Consider the following 19,459-nt stretch of genomic DNA (forward strand, 5'->3'; position numbering starts at 1 on the left):
ACTGAAAACCATGAGAGGTCGAATAGGCTGAGAGGGAGTGATTGGCTCAGGGTCACCAATGAGCTGCCATGGCAAAGGGCATTCAGACCTGGCTCACCCAGCTCCTAGTCCGACAGTCTAACCACTGCAACATGTTGACTCTCCAGACCAAAGAAAAGGACAGTTAGCAACAAAGACCCACAAGAGAAGGGTGTGTGAGTCCTTTGGACCACACTGTTACTGACACAGGATGTTGCAGTGGGGAAGAACACACTCTGTACTCACACTTTTGATTCTTAGATGGAAAAGGGAACAGGAGAAAGGAAGGCTGAGAAGTGTTCTGAGGGCCGAAAAAGATGCGATGGTGGTTTGCATGGCTAAGTGTAAAATTCTTGCAGTGAGTTGGCCCATTCATGTGTAGACTTAGAATGCCTTTATCACCACTCATTGCCATCTCCATGTGGCAGGAGTGCTTATATGTGATGGGCCATGAGTAATGCACTTGTAGTAGCAAAAGTGATATTTATTTTGGCCCTGACTCCCAATCCAATCAAGGGAAACATAACTGGGAGGAGTCAGGTTTCTCCTGAAACTGCCTTTTTACCTTAGAATCAAACTATAATAGTAGTTGCAGACACACATTTCACTTGGAAGAGAGCAGGGGGTGAAATCATATATCCTCCTGTTGTTCCTATGTTGTAACCTGGAGAACAATCCTGTTTCCTACAACCCTGTAGCTGCAAAAGTAGAAGCCACAGCAGCTTTTCCTGTTTATTCTTTTTCTGGTCTCCTCCTCCCCTCTTCTGCTGATTGAAGCAACAGAAGGGAATAGTGGGACACCAGACTATGTACAGAATAGAGAAGCTATCCATGGGCAGTCTGAGAAATTACAATGTCCAGGAGTAAGCCAGGCAGGAACCACACCCCTTAGACCTGGTGGACAATGATTGTGTTCACCCATCACTGTGTCTTGAACCGCCATCAACCAGTTGAGCCGAGTGGTCCCTGTAGTGCTGGCAAACGTACTTGGTCTTAGAATCATAGAATGTTAGAGTTGGAAGGGACCTTGCAGGTCATCTAGTCCAACCCCCTGCACTTGCAGGATTATAGCCGAAAGATAGCTCTACAACATACCCGAAGGATGGTTGTCCAGCCTCCGCTGGACCGCTCTGCTTACTCCTCTTTGCCAGGATAGTTCTCTGAGTTGTGACTTAGAAAGTCAACACTGAGTAAGACTTATGAGGCCTGTTCTCTTTTATGCTCTTATTCAGAGCTGACACAGGCTGTCCCTGCAACAGGCCTTGCAACAGGGAAGTGGAAGTAGTTTCTGCTGACTCACTAGTATCAGAAAGGGGCAATCCTAGCAAAAGGTTATGTTTATACCCTATGTTGACATCAAATTTCCTTGGGATACATAATGCAGTTTTAAAACTTCTCTTTTTGTCACAACTTTGTGACCAGTTACATTAATTGCACATGAAATGAAAACCCATTATTAAACTTTTGGCTGATTCAGCCATTCCCTGAGGATGCCCATTTTACCAGCTATTTTACTATTTTTTCTAGAAGGAACAATTTATTGAAATTTCTGATTCTAAGTCTTTAGACCTAAGCACACTTGCTAAGGAGTAAGCTCCACTGAACTGCTTTCCAAGTCAGTGTACATCAGATCATTCTGTAAGTAAGTGTAGTTGCTGGGAAGCAATTTAATTGGCATCAAGATTTTTATTTCTGCGTGAATTGGTTTAAGACTGGCAAATGGTATTACTGTGCATCAGGATGCTTCAACCTTTCCAGGCCCTCTGAGTTGCAAGCATGCAACTTCACTGTCATGTTACAGGAAGAGGGGAAACAAGTTATCACCTGACCAATGTCAAAGCCAGAATGGTGGGCAGGAGTCACAGACAAAATACAAAACTAACTATAAAATAATGAGGAACAGGCCAACAGGCCAAAAGAGATGTTCCGCCAGGCTTTTGGTTGAAGGCAGCAAGGGCTACCCACTGGCTGGCACCCTTCTTTCCTCTCCCCTCCATATTCTGAGTTCTTTTATTTACCTCACTTGGACTAGCCTTCCACCACTTAAAGGACTCCTTCTTACATATACTGCTTCCATTATTTTGTTTGTTAAGTGTGCAGGCTTTTTAAGTACCTATTTGTACCTTTCCTAACCTGTGGTATACATTTTATCTGAGCTTCTAGGATTGTAGTTTTAAATAGTCTCCAAGCCACCCTAAGGGATTTGACCCTCCTTACCTTTCCTTTCAGTTTCTTCTTCACAAGCCCCCTCATTTGAGAGAAGTTACCCCTTCTAAAATTAAATGTGGTTGTGTTCATCTTTGGGGGCAACTTCCTATTTACATCAATGTTAAACTTCATAGTGTTATGGCCACTGTTCCCAACTGGTGCTATTACATTTACATCTTTCACCAGGTCTTGCGCATTACTTAGGACCAAGTCCAGGATAGCCTCCCCCCAGTAGGTTCAGTGATCATCTGCTCCATGGGTATATAGGCCCCAGTCACATGGCAAACTTGCTGCGGGAGAGGCACGGGAGTCCCGCGGATTTTCTGGGCGTGATCACACCCCAACATCTGGGAAGCGCAGTGCTTCCGTGGCGAACCCGTGGCTCCCCGCCGAAGGTGCGGATTAAAAAACTAGTACTTACGAGGTACTAGTTTCCGGAAACCGCGGGCCAAGGGCGGGCATCTGATCGCATTTCCGGTGGACTTACGTGGCATCCAGTGCCCGTCTCTGCAGGTTGCACAACAGCGCCCAACAGTGCATGCACACAAAGAGCGATTGCTAGTGCGATCGTGCCGCGCTGCTTCTGTGCTGCGCTGCAGGATACCCGTCTGGTCGGCATCTCCCCCCTAACCACAGGACCTTGACCGGGACATGTGCTCAGGCGGCCGTGCATTAGTTTCCTCCGGGGCAATTAGCCATACCTTCCCCCCGCGATATCCGGCCTGTGTGAGCGGGGCCTTAGAAACCCAATCTCTTTCTCATGACTTGAACACATATTGACCCAATCAACATGTGAGTAGTTAAAATCACCTATTACAACACAGTTATTTCATCTAGCTGCTTTCCTTAATTCTTTTGCTGTTTTTAAATCTTCCTCTAACCTTTGATCTGGTGGGTGATAACAGACTCCAAGATTTAAGCTTCCTTTCGGGCCCACTATTTCCACCCATAGCGTTTCTGTAAGAGAATCTATTTCTCTTACATTCTCAATCTTACTGGAATGTATACCCTCTCTGACATACAAAGCTTCTCCAGGTCAGCCACCTTGGCCTTGAGGGTGTGAACTTGTTTCCTGAGAACCAGGAGCTCATGCACCAAGCACACACCCATAACTTCTGTCCAGATAGTCATATATGATATAATTGCAATACACATGATAGCCCCCAAACCCTTGCTGGCATTCTACCTTCATAATTGCCTTTCTATAATTTTTGGAGCTTTTTAATCCCCTTTTTTCCTAAAACCTCCTGTTTATGTAGATTTGATTGTGGAAAGTGTGCTTACCCTTTTAGGGATGTGGAAAGACTAGTGCCCTGGCTTCTTCACCGTGCTGCTAAACTTGCCTGTTTATTCCCTTGTTCCAGACACTTTGTCATGGGTGTGAGACACTTTGTCACTGGAACATGGCCTGCTACCTCACAGAGCTCATTTCTTTTCTTCTCTTCCACATAGCCTTCCTTGTAGCTCCTAGAGTTTCTTGCCGAAGGCTTCACCAGATCCTATCAGTCAAGCAAGTTTAGGGTTTCTAGGCATGGCCTAGTCATGGCCTGTCAACCAGCAGGAGATGGGTGGATGCGGGTACTTACTCTGGGGAGGGGGGAATCTTTGTCAACACATGATAACATCAGTTCTGGCACAATCTGGAAGTGCCTGCAATCACATTGAGGCAATGCTTTAGCACTCATCCCAAAACTCTGGAAGTAACATCATCATGCAGCAACAAAGATTCCCGTCCCCCCTCATTTTGCCGCTCGCCAACCAAATGAGTATCAGTGGGCATTGGTAACAATTACTAGGAGTTTGCCCACCATTAGCGGGCACCTGGTAAGCCTCAGCAAACCCTATCTGCAGTCTAAGTGCTAGTTGCCAGGTCCCCTGAGAAGGGAAGCAGAGCTTGGTAGTTATGGGGTGAAGCCCACTGAGATACAGACGGAGCCTAGTAGTGGTTGGTTTTGTGCCCCATTAGGCAGTTCTGCTTCTTATTTCACAAGGGAGACAGAGCCTGGCACATGAGAGGCTTCAGGATGAGCCCTGATGGACATGGAGTGTAGCTAATAGCAGAAGTTCTAGAATCAAGTACAGAGTAACCCCACCTCCTTTCCTCTGAGATTTTATTCCTTCTCTTGAGGACCCTGGGATGGAGGCTAAAATTCTGAAACCACAAATAGTTTGGGGGGTGGGGTGAAAAGACACTGTAGCAGCAGAACCTGTGGATGGAGGAGGAAGTACAAAGAGTTGGATTAGTTGTTAGGAAAGAAGGAGTGTTGAGTCTAGACACTGTTTGTCTTTTAGAGCTGATATAGCAGAATGGCTAAAGGAACAGGAGATTGCTTCTTCAGATCTTATCTCAACCATAGACTCCCCAGGTGGCCTTAGGAAAGCCATTCACTCTCCTCCTCAGCCACCCATCTCCAACATAAGGATAATAACAGTTTACTTTATAGGACTGTTGTAAGGATTATTGCAATAATACATGTGAAGCACTTCAAACACTGAAAGTCCATGGTGAAGATTCTGTATTGTTTGTGGTTGGTTGGGGACCATGTAGACAATGGGAGTGTATTTGCGGTACCCAGACCAATTCTCACCCCACATTAGGAATGGTCTGAAACATGCAAAAATGCTGTTTTGCTCGTGATGTGTGGCACAAGCTCCGTTTGTGGTAAATCCTCCAGGTCAAACACACTGGTCTGAGTTCATGAGATGAGCCACTCAGACAACCTAATTCAATTTCTGATGTTTTCCACTCCGACAGCCACCTTAGCAAAAGCACAGAGACAACCTGCATTGTGTGAATTAATTGTCTTGCATAGCAGGAGAACCTGTTTCTCACAGGAGAACCTAGAAGATCTGTATCCAAAGTTGTTGGGGATGTATCATTATGGGAAAACCCTGTCTGACTCTAGGGGTTGGACTAGATGAACTCTGGAGAATGGTTCTTTCTCTACTGTCCGTTACAAAGCAGTCCTGTGAATCTCAATGAGTGCCAGTGTTATATATTGCAATAGGAGACAGCTCACTTTTATGAGCTGCACAAAGACTGTTTAATGCTGCAACTTCACAATTGCTTTTAATGTGGTTTTTGTACAATTTGCTTTTTGTCTTAAATGACTTGCTTCAGCATTGTTGAATTACTTCTTGTTCTTTTATGGAAGCTAGCTGGAACAAATTCCCCAGAAGTAGTAAAGCTCCCTTCTCTTCAGGTCTCTTCAATCAGCTTGCAGCCCCAACTCTGATCACCCTTTAAAAAGAGTTTACATGTTGGCAGGCAGTGTTCCCTGGACTTTTACCAGTTCTCATTACTGCGTGCATGCAAAGCTTTATTTGCTTGTTTAGCACTTTCCCACCACTGCAAGGAATGCGAGTACAGAATCACAAGAATAAGGGTGTTTCGGCAAAGCTTGACCAACATCCTGAATGCTCTGTATTATAAAAACTCAACTCCAGGCAAACCAAAGGACAAAAGCTTTGGCTAAGCATGTATGCATGAAGAATGGGTGTCAGAATGCTCTGCAGGAAAGCAAAATAAAATGTGTAGCATCATTAGGGTTCTACCTCAACTCTTGTCGCAAATGATTTATTGTCAAGGGCCTAGATTTCTGCATGAGAAGCCAGGTATTTGTTGCAAACTTGCATATGTTCTTTTAAGCTTACTTAATCTGCTCTGATGGCAAATTCCGGATTTGTGCAGAAGTGGGAATTGTGTGTGTGGTGGAGAGGTGAGAATTAAGAAAATAGATTTAGAAGCACAATACAAATTCAGGTGCCAGGAGGAGAGGAGCTGTGGGGAAGGGGATGTGAAGTACAGAAGTCCTGCTTCCTGCATACTGAAATTCACACACTTATTGATATCTTCGCACAGATGGGCTTTGGTGGTACACTATTTAATAGATCAGATCAGATCCTTTCTCAGGCTTGGGTACACTATTTAATAGATCAGATCAGATCGTTTCTCAGGCTTGAAGTTTATTCAGGTGACCTTGGGCCATCCCTGTGTGGTTGTGAAAAGGAGAACCCATGTATACGCTATTCTGAGTTCTTTGCTGGAAGCACTAGTGACAAATATAACTGTGATGTTCCAACTTTTATACTCTCCCACTTTTTCTCCACTATCATAAAGGCTAGAAAACTTACCAATCTGAACATTGAAATTGAGTTGGTTATTTAGAATGATTAAATACGGATTTGCCTGTCCAGTAACATTTATTTTCCCCTCTTGTCTTTTTTTATTCAAAAAAATAAATTGTGTAGCCCAAGCCAACAAAGGGAAGGATGCGCATCCATTGCTTGGAGAACGTTGACAAAGCTCTCCAGTTCCTGAAAGAACAGCGAGTGCATCTTGAGAACATGGGATCCCATGATATTGTGGATGGGAATCACAGACTAACACTCGGCCTTATTTGGACTATTATACTGAGATTCCAGGTAACAAAGAAAATTCATCTCTGTCTTCTGCCCGGGTTGGTTTGCAGCATTTTCTTCAGTGTTTGCTTCACCCTATGTGCAAGATATTTTTCTTCCTCTATAGTGAAAGCTTTCTTGTTCTTTCTTTGTTGCAGTAGGATTATTTGCAGCATTTTCTTCAGTGTTTGCTTCGCCCTATCTGCAAGATATTTTCCTTCCTCTATAGTGAAAGCTTTCTTGGTTCTTTCTTTGTTGCAGTAGGATCACATAGTCAGATTCTTTCTTAGGGTTCTACCCCAATCTTCTTGCTGTTCTCCTTTTGTCATCCTTGTGTATTGGAGCAGGATTTCCATAGAGCTGCCAGTTTTAGCCTGAAAACTGTGACTGATTTAACAGATTGCAGTAGGATTACATAGTCAGATTCTTTCTTAGGGTTCTACCCCAATCTTCTTGCTGTTCTCCTTTTGTCATCCTTGTGTATTGGAGCAGGATTTCCATAGAGCTGCCAGTTTTAGCCTGAAAACTGTGACTGATTTAACAGATTAGAGAGAGAGAGAGAGAGAGAGAGCACTTTGCCCTTCCCAAGTGCTCCTTCTCTGACCCAAAGTTAGAACAACCATCATAGTCTCTGGGGCCAAGAGCTAGCCTGTCTAGCTGTTCATTTTAGGCAGTTCCCGGGCTTCCCTAGGCTGTTTTCCATGTCACATTAAACAATACTGTTGGCCTCATTCTATCCACTGCAGGCTTCTGGTATGTCTCCTCAAAGAGAGGCCTGTTGGTTGGATTCTTTCTTTCTCCGAATACATTTTGTTGGAGTTGTTAGTTATGAATTATGATGGCTGGCTTGCCCACATTTCGCTGTTCACTTTCATAATTTGCTTGCCATTTTATCATGATGCCCTAATGTAGCCTGTGTGTTGCAACAGAGCAGGGCAAATTGGTAAAAAAGAACAACTATCTCATCATTTTGTTTAGTAAGGTCATAGCTTACTTGCATATTTAGAAAATTATATAGTACTGTCTGTGTGCTTTGTCATTTTTAAGACTTCTCACTTTTTCTCCCAGAAACTTACACACATACATATACACATACGTATACACACACACTTCGAGAATAGCAGACTATCATGCAGATTTAGTGCATTTGTATGCATCTAAATAGTTTTGCATAATTTATTTTGTCTTCTGAGTCCGGTTAGACTTATAACCAAATCTGTACAAGAGCCAATATAATAGAGTGGCAGATGCTTAACTTTGAAGTTGAAATTAGTGCCCCTTATAAATGTGCTTAACTTTGCCTGGATCTTTTAAAAGTGGACTCAGGTGCTTTTGTTGGCATTTTCCTTGAGTTGTAACTGTTTCGGGCTGATTTTTGGTTTCCCACATTGGTTGCTTGTAATGTGTTCACGGGGAAGTATGGAGACTGTAGGATGTAAACTGGCTGAGAAACTGGCAAATGAATTGTTGCTGACAATGATATATGGCACTGCAGATCCAGGATATCAGTGTTGAAACAGAAGACAACAAAGAGAAGAAGTCTGCAAAGGATGCACTGCTGTTGTGGTGCCAGATGAAGACAGCTGGGTGAGTATTAAGTGGTTAACTGGAAAAGTCTTCTTGCAGCATTCTGTGGCAGGAATGGATGGTCACTAAAACACATTTAAAACGTGCAGCAATATGTCTTTCTTTCTTTAATTGGATTCAATAAATGCCAAGCAAATAAGTGTGCTGAAGTACACAACACTTCCTGCTGCCTCACAACATCAGAACTTGTAGTGTTCTGCCATCAATGAGAGTTGATCTGGGATATTTTGTGAGACCAACCTATGTTTCAAATTTTGTCCTCCCAGAAGACTCTGGGATGGATCAGATACATGAACGTACCTCACTTTTGACATTTTAAGACTTAAGGATGCTCAAACACCTGCCAGTTCAGCTCACTTCTCATTCACCAATGGTGAATAGGCAGCCAGTTAATCTACAGGCTGTTCAGTTGTTCAAAGCCTGTTTGTATGTATTTGTAGGAACAGGCTATTTTCACAAATTAAAAGCTGACTCCCCTCTGATGAGGGATCAGCTGGAAGTTGGCTTCTGATCTCCTGATGTGTAAATTACACTTTGTGCCCAGCAAAGTTTTTTTGGGGGAGTGGGGAGTGGGAGTTGACTTCCAGCTGATCGGTTGCCCTGATCAACTATACTGGAAACTTTACTACCTCCCAGACTTGCTGAGATGCAGTGGTGTTGGGAAGGTGTGGGGGAGTTATCAGAAGCCCAGCTGATTTCCCTTCTCTTCTATCCACCTCAAGCTGTTGGCTTGGGCTCCAGAGAAAAGGTGAAAAATTAGCTCTTTCTCCTCTCCCTTTTGTAATGCAGAGATTAATGCAGTGATTGGTCATCTGGCTGGGCTGCGCAAGTTGAGCATCTCTCACTTGAGCTTTGGTCTCACCATTTGCTTGCTTCTTCCCTACCATGCAGTTTGCTGAAAGGTCCCCCCCCTCTTTTTTTTTTTTGCTATTCTCTGTAGGCTTGCTATTCCCTGTTGGCCATCCCACCTCCAGAAAAGACCCTGCATTTATCCCCTGTTGATATCTAGTTGTGCCTTGTCGGGGCTTCAGAGGAGTTCCATCTCCATGTTTCTAGCAGTCAATAAGTTCATTATCAGTCCCACATCAGAGTGTATATTTCTAAAAAAAGTGGGTTATGTGACAGGTCATACTGTGTTTTTCCTCTTACTGCTCTAGTTCACAGTGGGCTACAGATAGCTGAAAGGCTGTTTTTTGCTAACTTGAGCAACTGGTCGACACCAATCGTTATTCATGTCTTAGAGCATTAATCCTATATTGATTGAGCTCTCTTTTCTTTTTTTGGTTCTTGTGTTATGTCAGCTACCCTAATGTCAACATTCACAACTTCACCACCAGCTGGAGGGACGGCATGGCTTTCAACGCGCTAATCCATAAACACAGGTGGGCACTTCCCAAAATCTTAATGAGATTTTTAAAGCATCAGATGCTGAGTCACAATCCTGTCACAGCATCAGGCCTGGATCCCTTTCTCTAAACATTGCATAGTAGCACCTCTTTCCCCCTTCAAACACCAATGCAGAAATCATATCAAATCAAGTAAAAACATCCCTATGGCTTACTCCCATTGTCCTCATCCACATTTGAAGCACATTTGTCTAAGGGTTAGATCCAACCAGCATTTCTTCTGGTGAGCAAGGAAGGAGAAGTTGCCTTTGACCACAAAGAAAAATGGCTATGCTGAGTCATAGGTCTGGCTGTGACAAGAGCTATGTGTGATGGGTCTACAGTAAGGAGAGGTGGGTGAAATTGAGTGGAAAAGCTGGCTGGATCCAATCCTTGGAGAAGGGGCTTGTCTTTTTTCACATTACATCGTAAAGCGCCATGTTCATTGACAATGTCGTATTAATAAACAGTAATAAAATAACTTTAATCTGATACAACTGCAAACATGTTAAAGGACACCTGATACGACCGTTGAAGAGAAGCTGTCACTGCCAGAGGGAGAGGCTGTGGCTCAGTGGTAGAGCATCTGCCTTGCCTGCAGAAGGCCCTAGGTTCAGTCTTCATCTTCTCCAGTTAAAAGGATTAGGTAGCAGGCGATGTGAAATATCTCTACCTGAGTCCCCAGAGAGCTGCTGCCAGTCAGAAGACTCACCTTGATAGACCAGTGGTCTGACTCATTTCCTGTGTTCATGTGAGACCCTGAAAGAATGAGTGTGAAAAGAAACAACCGTTGGTTTCTTGATTTAACTTGGCACCTATGGCTACATTCTGCTTATTGACTGCCTTTTCTATATCCTAGAACAGGATTTCCAAACATTATCCTTATGAGAATTCATACAGTAAAGATTCAAAGACACGATGTACAGTAGAGAAATGTCCATGGTTGGGACTTTGTTTTCCCTCATAGTTATTGATTCTTCTGAAAAAAGCAAGTCACTAAAGAGTAGCTTTCCTCTTTGGCATTAAGAGTACTTCCCCCTTCTGCTATTTGTAGCCTGGCCTTTATCAAGAAATGTATTTATCTGTTGTATTTCTAAGGCAATCAGAAGGCAACTAGAGCCCTGCAGCTAACAATTTCACTTGGAAAATTCCTATATGAACAACCTTTTCCCTGCAACTGCCACAGGAGCTCATCATGACAAACTCTCTTTCCCATATTTGTCTCCCTCTATCCATCCCTGATACATGCTCTTTTCCTATTGTCTGCATCCCCCTGTTGTGCACATGTATCTCCCTCTCAATGGTCATTCTCCCTTCCATTCTTTCTGCTCTTTCTCCTCATTTCTGACTCTTTATGCCCCCCCTGGAGGCATATGCTGTTGATGGTGAGGCTTCATTGCCACAAGGACATTCAGTATTGATAACTGAGCAATCTTTATCTGGAAGCTGAAAAACTGCACAGTGTAATCATCCCAGTGGGGTAGCTGTGTAGGCTTGCTGCAGCAAAAATAAAAAAGACCTTAAAGTGGAAAAACATCAGCCTCATGACTCAGGTTTCACGATGCATCTGAATAATTGGGTTGTAGCTATGGTTGCCAAGCCATGCCTGGCAACTGGCAGGAAGGGGAGGGGGTGGCAAGTAAAACCATAGAGTTTCTGGTGATTCCTTGAGCTACCCTATGTAACTTCAAGGTTTCCCTGGAAGTGATGTAGCAGTGTAGCAGAAGTTGCACAGATGATGTCACCAGGTTTTTTTTTAAAAAAAATTGTGCTGCCGCTACTTCGAGCAGTGGTGGTCAACTAGGCCTACCATCAGGAGGGTTCCCACCATAGCAGGTGGCCTGGCGGCACTAGCTGTAGTTAATGAAAGCTTAGGTTATGGTCAATGTTAGTCTTTTAGATGCTGCAAGATTCCGTCTTGTTTTTTTACAGCACAGTCGTATATGAGAACATCCATTCTATGTATTAATTTTGTGTGTCTGTTTCTGTCAATATTCCTGACTTGGTTTCATTAATTCATGTTATGGGGAAAGGGGCTTGTGTACTGAAGAAATCCAAGTTAATTTGTTTTTCATTCACTCCTTTCATAGGCCTGATCTAATTGACTTTGATAAGCTGAAGAAATCAAATGCGCACTACAATCTGCAGAATGCTTTTAACTTGGCAGAACAGCACCTTGGCCTTACTAAACTATTGGACCCAGAGGGTAAGATTTTCTGGGAATGATTCTTCTATATACTCCCTGTCCCAAGCACAGTGCCTCAGTCTCTGTTGGAAATGGACAGAAAGAGCCCTCTTTTTCCGACTTGTTAGTTAACCAACCCCATGCATCAAAAAGATGGGAAATGGCAGAGGGTGTTCAACAAAGAATAATGCAGGATAGGTCCCCCCCCAAGTTGAGGCAATAGGTCAGGGACAGAGGATAAACCCAGTTCACAAGGACATAAACTGACCTGCATAGATGTTAAATGGCTAACACAGCAACTCTCATCAAATTAGTTTTATAGTCTGTCATAGAATCCATAGTTCATACTTCATTGCTATAGTGTAAGATCCACACAGAATACATATGAACTTTTATTGGCAAGAGTTTCTGTCCATTGTGATTGAATTTTAGGCTGGGTTAATGACATAATATGTGTTCTTATCTGGAGCCTTGCCTTAAGATGGGACTAAAGCATTATACTAAACACGCCTCAGTTGATGAATACAGCAGCCTTGAGTTTAGCCTCTCCCCCTCCTTTTCCTCTGGTAGAAATTACCTCATGCCATGACAGTGGTCCATGTTTCCCTACCTCCCAACAATGGCAGCCAGTTAAAGGGAACAGAGAAAGAGGATATCATAAGGTCATGATGTGAGGTATTTCCTATTAATTCCTATTAAATGTTTTGGAAATGGAAGAGGTACTACTATTTTCAGTTTTACCCATACATTTAGGGTCTGACTGATGAGGGAGATGTAAGCTGAAACACCTGCTTATCCGGGAACTCACTTGATGACTGTGGGCCAGTCATTCTCTCGCAACCTAATTTATGCCATAGAGGACAGAATTAAGGAGGGGATAACGACTTATGCTTCCCTGAGTTTATGTGAAGAAAGAGCAGGATTAAAAATGTATATTGCAGTTTATCCTTTCCTTTAAGGAACTGTAGGAGGCATACAGAGTTCTCTTCACCTCCATTTCATCCTTACCCACAACCCTGTGAGGTAGGTTAGGCTGAGAAAGCATGACTTGCCCAAGGTCATTCAGTAGGTTTCATGATTAACCTAACATCTCCCTACTCCTAGTTAACACCATAACCCCTAGATCATGCTGGCTTTCCTGGGATATTTAGACAGAGTAATGTGTAGTTCTAGCTTAATTCCAGGGTTGATCACTGCCTGGGGAAAAATGTGCTATCCCTTTAATAGAGGCTTAATGGAATGTTATTTCCTAGGCAGTGTTGTTTATCTCCATGCAGTGAAAAGCTTCAGCTGCCCATTTCCACAAATTAAGCCTCTATTACAGAGAGAGCACATTTTTATCCAGAAATGTTGGCAACCCTATGTAATTCTGGAGTTTTGTATTCAGAATTATCAGCATTGTACAAATCTCTGAAATCACATCTGGCTGAATTCTGTACTAACTTAACTCTTGTTTGGTTTTTCAGATATCAGTGTTGACCATCCTGATGAAAAATCCATCATCACCTATGTGGTGACATATTACCACTACTTTTCTAAGATGAAAGCTTTAGCTGTCGAAGGAAAGCGTATTGGAAAGGTTTGCAAGCTAAGGTTTTATATGCCATGCAGCCTGCTTACATCTCCTTTTCTGACAACTTCCTCGGTTACATAGTATGCAAAGATTTTTTTTGTGTGTGCTTTCACTGTGGATTTGGGCACGACAACTTCCTCGGTTACATAGTATGCAAATTTTTTGATGACACTTTAATAAGATTTTTTTTTTGTGCTTTCACTGTGGATTTGGGCAAGCTATATTTTAACCATGGAGATGGTATTGATTCCATTCTGAAAATCATTAATTAAGCTCCGATTTTTGTTTTGACTTTTTAATGTACCTGATTATACCTACCATTGCATTTTACCTTTCCTATTCACTTCCTACCTTTCCCTCTTTTTAGGCTCCAAGCAGCTGGAGCTAAAGCAGATCTGAAACATAGTATTTGAACATACGTTCTTGGATACTGTGGTGCAGTTCTGTTGGTGAAACAACAGCTCCTCCAATGGAATGGGTTTCCCAGTTGTGGAGGGGGAGAGGGGGATTTTTTGTCAACTCCCTTCTTCCCATTAACATAAGAACATAAGAGACGCCAATGTTGGATCAGGCCAAAGGCCCATCCAGTCCAACACTCTGTGTCACACAGTGGCCAAAAATGCCAGTGCCATCAGGAGGTCCACCAGTGGGGCCAGGACATTAGAAGCCCTCCCACTGTTGACCCCCCCCCAGCACCAAGAAGACAGAGCATCACTTGCCCCAGAGACCCTATCTATACCTATCTAGAAATACTATATTTTCATCAATATCCAAGGTTTCATCCCTTTATTTAATTGCATGCTGTATGCAGGAACTTCCTTGTGCAGAAAGCCTCTGTCCATCGCAGTCCCTCCTGGTGGCCTGGAATATTTAAAATGTTCATTCATTCCATGTTAACATACCCACTTCCAGTGTTTTTTATTTATTGCCATACATTTGCAGAAGTCAAGTGGTTTGCTTCATAAACTTCTTTCCCAGCACCATCTCCCGTATGCTTCCTCAGGAAACCTGGCCGTGGCCTTCAACTGTTTGTTTGGAAATTGCTTGTTGTAGGTGCTTGACAATGCAATTGAAACTGAGAAGATGATAGAGAAGTATGAATCACTGGCTTCTGACCTCCTCGAGTGGATTGAGCAAACCATTATCATCTTGAACAACCGCAAATTTGCCAACTCACTGGTTGGGGTGCAGCAACAGCTACAGGCATTCAACACGTACCGCACAGTGGAAAAGCCACCCAAGTAGGAGTCATCCACTATCTTCTTTCTATTCCCCCCCTCCCACTATAAACCCCAGCTTAGCAAAACAGTTGGGAACTGTTTAGGCAATGACTGATAAAGGACAATGGGGTAGTTTTTGGTGTGCTTGTCCACATATTCTGCTAGGTTCATGCTTAGATGCCTCCTGACATTTACCCAGTCATTTAAACTGTTGTGCCATGTGTTACTTGATTCTGTGGTTTCTCTCTACCAAATTGTTGCCACCACAGGACTTTGAGTGGCTTGAGCCAGAAATGTTATTACGAGCTGGAGGCAAGCACGATAGGAAGCAAGCTATAAACATGTCCAGTGGGGTGCAAGCACATGCAAATACCACAAAGTAGAGGAAGAGAGCTCTTTTTTTCAGGGAGCAGCAACTCAGTGCTACCTATGAACATTTATAGGCCCAAATAGTTCTCTGAATACTGACTCTGTATAATTAGAAATAATAACATAATACACACTATTCTTACTAATGTCTATTATTATTTGGGGGATGGTAAGGTACCTGAATTTTGAGCTTGCACAATATTGCTCTTTTTAACTGAAGAGGTGCTCTGTGCATCTTGAAAGCTCAAAGGGCTTTCTGTAATGGATAGCTAATTGGGGGTTTTGCCATAGGCTGCAGGAGTTACACAGCCAAACTCCAAATTCCTCAGTCAGCAGCTAAAACACAAAACAGACAGCACGAGAAAAGATAATGAAAAATCGGCTGGGTTCTTTCATCTGCTGGGAGCTAAATGCAAATAGTCAGTTGGTTGACCTCCTCTGGACTGTGACATCCGAACCAGCTGTTCCTAGCTGAGTGCATGTGTTTCTCACACAGCAATATAGGCGGGAGGGAGTGGAATTTAAAAAATATAAATGCTGCTATTTTTTAACCTTTAAATGAAAACATCATATAATTTCTGAGAAAGAACATTTTACCGTGGTTCTCTCCCTCCCCCCACTTTTTTTTGTAGATTCACAGAAAAAGGAAACCTGGAGGTGCTGCTTTTCACCATTCAAAGCAAGATGAGGGCTAACAATCAGAAAGTGTACATGCCCAGGGAAGGGAAACTCATCTCAGATATCAACAAGGTAACTGTACAAACTCCTCATTCTCCCCCCCCCCCCCCCCCCCGTATCAGCGGCTGAGCTTTGGGCACACAAAATGGAATTCAAGATGGAAGCAGAGAGACGTAACTGGATCAGGAATGACAATAATGGCATATATAAACAGCGGGGTTTTGACAGTGCGGGATCAGAAGTGGAAGGATGGGCAGAAGCCACACATTACATTACAAATGTGGCCCAGCAACTTAGTATAAAGCACAGCTCAGGTCCGTGCTGAAAAGATCTTGCTCAGTCCACAAGGTTAAATAAAGAGCAAAAACACTGGAAGCAGTTGTAACAAAATGTGGTGTCTCAAGGGCTGGGCAAGGTGGCAGAGGAGGCCCTGTAGTAGAGAGGCAAGAGCACAGAGGTGAGTCAGAGGAGGCCCTGTAGTAGAGAGGCAAGAGCACAGAGGTGAGTCAGAGGAGGCCCTGTAGTAGAGAGGCAAGAGCACAGAGGTGAGTCAGTTCTTACAGGGTTGCCAAGGGCTCCCAGGTAAACACATGAAGCTGCCTTGTACTGAGTCAGACCATTCAAGGTCAGTATTGCCTACTCTGAATGGCAGTGGCTCTGCAGGGTCTCAGGGAAAGGTCTTTTCCATCACCTACTGCCTAATCCTTTCAACTGTAGATGCTGGGGACTGAAATGGGGGCTTTTTGCATGCCAGACCAGTGCTCTGCCACTGAGCCATGGGCTCTTTCACAAGGTCAGAGTTCGTGGGTGAGCCCATGCAGCAGTCACCTTTTGGTCTAAGCAGCAGCCTAGATGGCTCCCTGCAGTGAACTCTTGCATCAAGCACACAGAAATGGTGGCTCCTGATGCTCCATTTGGATTCCACATGGTCATTTTTTTTTCTCCTTGTGAGGGAAGCATTTTTTAGACATCTGGTGGTGAAGATTTCATACTAATCAGACCCAAACTTGCTTAGTTTCAGCCAGTTTGCTGTATTATGTGCCTTCTAGGCACATACCCTGGGAAAAAACTTGTGAAGAATCTCATTGGAGCACAACCAAGATGCTGGGGAGGAAGCCAACAAGTTGCTGTGCTTGTTCAACCAGATGAACAGCAACCGGTCTGGCAAGATCTCTGGGGGATAACAGTGTGCATTAAAGCAGGATAGGCCTTCCTAATGTACTTTTTAAAAAAAAAATTGGTCAGGGCTGAAATTCCCAGTGCAGCTGTTGTTTGTACCCAGGGGTTTGCTCTGTACCTCATAGAGCTATGAACTGTACCGTTTCCCATTTGCACATTAAGCTCTTGTGCCTGTATGGTCTTGAAGACCCTTTGGTTTCAAGCTCTTTTCCATCTGGCAAGATTTAGAAAAATCCTGAATAGCCTGTGGCTAGCTGAAAACCCATTTACAGAATTGGCTTGATTTTTAGCATTTTCTTGTGACACAAAGGATTTTCATGTTCCGGGTGTCAGAAGTATGCGGCCGAGTAAACATGCGGAGGGGGAGAGTTTTACATGCTGCAAAAGGAATGGTGCTCCATACGCTATCCTGCCCTGCTCTTAAAATTTATTTCTGAATGCCAGCATGAGAATGGGGGAAAGGAATTTCTTTTTCATACAAGTGCTTAATTATGTCCTGTGTTTTCAGGCTTTCTGGTTTTAATTGTCAATTAAAAGTGAGAGACAACTGCAGCAGCGAAAAACAAGCAATTCTGTTAGTTCCATTTTCTGTTTGAAAACAGTGTTGCCCTGCCCTTTCTCCAAACTTGATTGTAGGGGCCTTATATTAAATTTTAAAAGAGTCACTTAAAACAGCAATTTAAAATCAGAAAAACTAAGAAATACATCATTTCATCATGGTAGCTGTGGTGGTCTGCAGTACTAAATTCAAGTCAAATCTTAGAGACCAACAACGTTTTCCAGGATTTCAGCTTTCATGCGTCAACGAAGTGAGCTTTGCCTGACAAATACAATGATCATGTGTTCCTCCCTGCTGTTTGGGGTCCAGTAAGAAGACTTCATTGTGGTTGTGACTCTGATCACAGATAAACGGCTGAAGCATTTTTGGTGGTGGCCCATGTTTTTGGAATTCTGCTATCCATCAGGGTTAGTATCTTGACCAGTTTAGACTTCCCCATTTAAACAAGCGTTAAATCTTTGTTTCCTAACCATGCTTGGCAGCTTCTTGTCTCACTGCAGTCCTGAGATCTAGAAACTTCATTAAAAAAAATATATCATCCTTGAAACAGACAGCCACCAAGTTGAGCTTTTTATGATTCCGATTCCCAGAAACTGCAGAAAAATGTGGCCCAAGTAAAGAAGCCTGGTTTTATGCCTATTTTGCAGAAGGCCCAAATGTTAGGCCCAGGGATTGTGCGTAACACTGACTGTCCAATTATTTCCTTTAGAGATCATTTTGCAATCTAGACTTGGAACTTTCTTGTAGACTCTTCCTTTATGTACTATTTATTTATTTTCCCAGGCCTGGGAAAGACTGGAAAAAGCTGAACACGAAAGAGAACTGGCACTGCGTAATGAGCTCATACGACAGGAGAAACTGGAACAACTTGCCCGCAGATTTGATCGCAAGGCAGCTATGAGGGAGACTTGGCTGAGTGAAAACCAGCGCTTGGTTTCTCAGGTGAGCCTTTTTAGGATTGTTTGGATGACCAAACCACTCTGGATTGAACTTGAGGGGGGACACACACCCCTGAAGCCGCCTTCTGCTGCGTCAGACCATTGGTCTATCAAGATCAGTGTCCTGTGCTCTGACTGGCAGTGGCTCTCCACGGTCTTAGGCAGAGGTCTATGGGTACCTGATCCTCTCAACTGGAGATACCAAGGACTGTACCTGGGACCTCCTGTATACAAAGCAGAAGCTCTGTCACTGAGCCATGGCCCCTCCCCCTTTTATAGAAGGTCCCTGAAGCACAGTGGTCCAGTCCAGAGGAAACAAGCATGCTCAGATGCGTCCCAAGTCTGAAATTAGTAGCAAACACTTGACACATAGCCATCAGAAATGGCAGCCTACAATAACTTCCTCCTCTTTCACTTCATGACGTCACGTGTTTCCCCACCTGTGCTCAGCATTATTACCTCCAGAGACGATAGGATCAGGGCAATGGTCTGCAAAATACTTCCTTAAACATTAAATGTGTCCTGAAAGACTTCCAAGAGCTCTGCCATCTTTGAAGAGGCAACAGCTTTATAATTGAGATAACTCTATATAATAATTAAGTGCCATCAAGTCATAACTGACTCATGGCAACCCCACATGGGATTTTCAAGGCAAGAGACATTCAGAGGTGGTTTGTCACTGCCTCCCTCTGCATAGCAATCCTGGTCTTCCTTGTACTGACCACGGGCGGCCCTGCTTAGCTTCTGAGCTCTGACAAGCTCAAGGTTAGTGTGGCCTATTCAGGCTGCTAAATCCAGGGGTCGTTTCCTGCATGAGCACACATGAGCGGAGCTCCGGCAATAAGGAGCTCAGGGGGCGGGCACATGCAACAAGCCCCGTCCCTTGCTTCCAGCAGCTCTCAGTCAGGTCATGAGGAGCAAGAAGCAGCCAGGTAAGTTGCAGAGCCCCCCCCTTGGCTCGCCTTCAGGTACAAGCTCTCCCTCTTCTACGAGAGCAGATCTGTGCATTCCCCCCCCATAGCTAGCAATCCAAACAGTCTAGTGGCACCTTTAAGACCAAGTTTTATTCAGATACAAGCTCTCCCTCCTCTGTGAGGACAGATCTGCACGTTCCCCCCCCCCAATAGCTAGCAATCCAAAATAGTCCAGTGGAGCCTGA

The 19,459-nt window shown here is 43.7% G+C and overlaps 1 protein-coding gene across 4 annotated transcripts in view; it reads left to right on the plus strand.

The window, feature by feature from the left end:
• The window catches only part of SPTBN1 (spectrin beta, non-erythrocytic 1), a 258,319-nt gene that overhangs the window by 178,460 nt on the left and 60,400 nt on the right, over positions 1-19,459 (plus strand). For all 4 annotated transcript variants that reach the window (XM_015421214.1, XM_015421216.1, XM_015421215.1 and 1 more), the window contains 8 exons: positions 6,478-6,651; positions 8,123-8,214; positions 9,516-9,596; positions 11,690-11,805; positions 13,251-13,363; positions 14,411-14,598; positions 15,579-15,696; positions 18,146-18,304. In XM_015421214.1, coding sequence (XP_015276700.1) covers positions 6,478-6,651; positions 8,123-8,214; positions 9,516-9,596; positions 11,690-11,805; positions 13,251-13,363; positions 14,411-14,598; positions 15,579-15,696; positions 18,146-18,304 — 1,041 coding nt within the window. The remainder of the gene's footprint in view (positions 1-6,477; positions 6,652-8,122; positions 8,215-9,515; positions 9,597-11,689; positions 11,806-13,250; positions 13,364-14,410; positions 14,599-15,578; positions 15,697-18,145; positions 18,305-19,459) is intronic.

The sequence above is a fragment of the Gekko japonicus genome, unplaced genomic scaffold (genome assembly GCF_001447785.1).
Source record: "Gekko japonicus isolate JY-2015 unplaced genomic scaffold, Gekko_japonicus_V1.1 scaffold261, whole genome shotgun sequence".
Lineage (NCBI taxonomy): Eukaryota > Metazoa > Chordata > Lepidosauria > Squamata > Gekkonidae > Gekko > Gekko japonicus.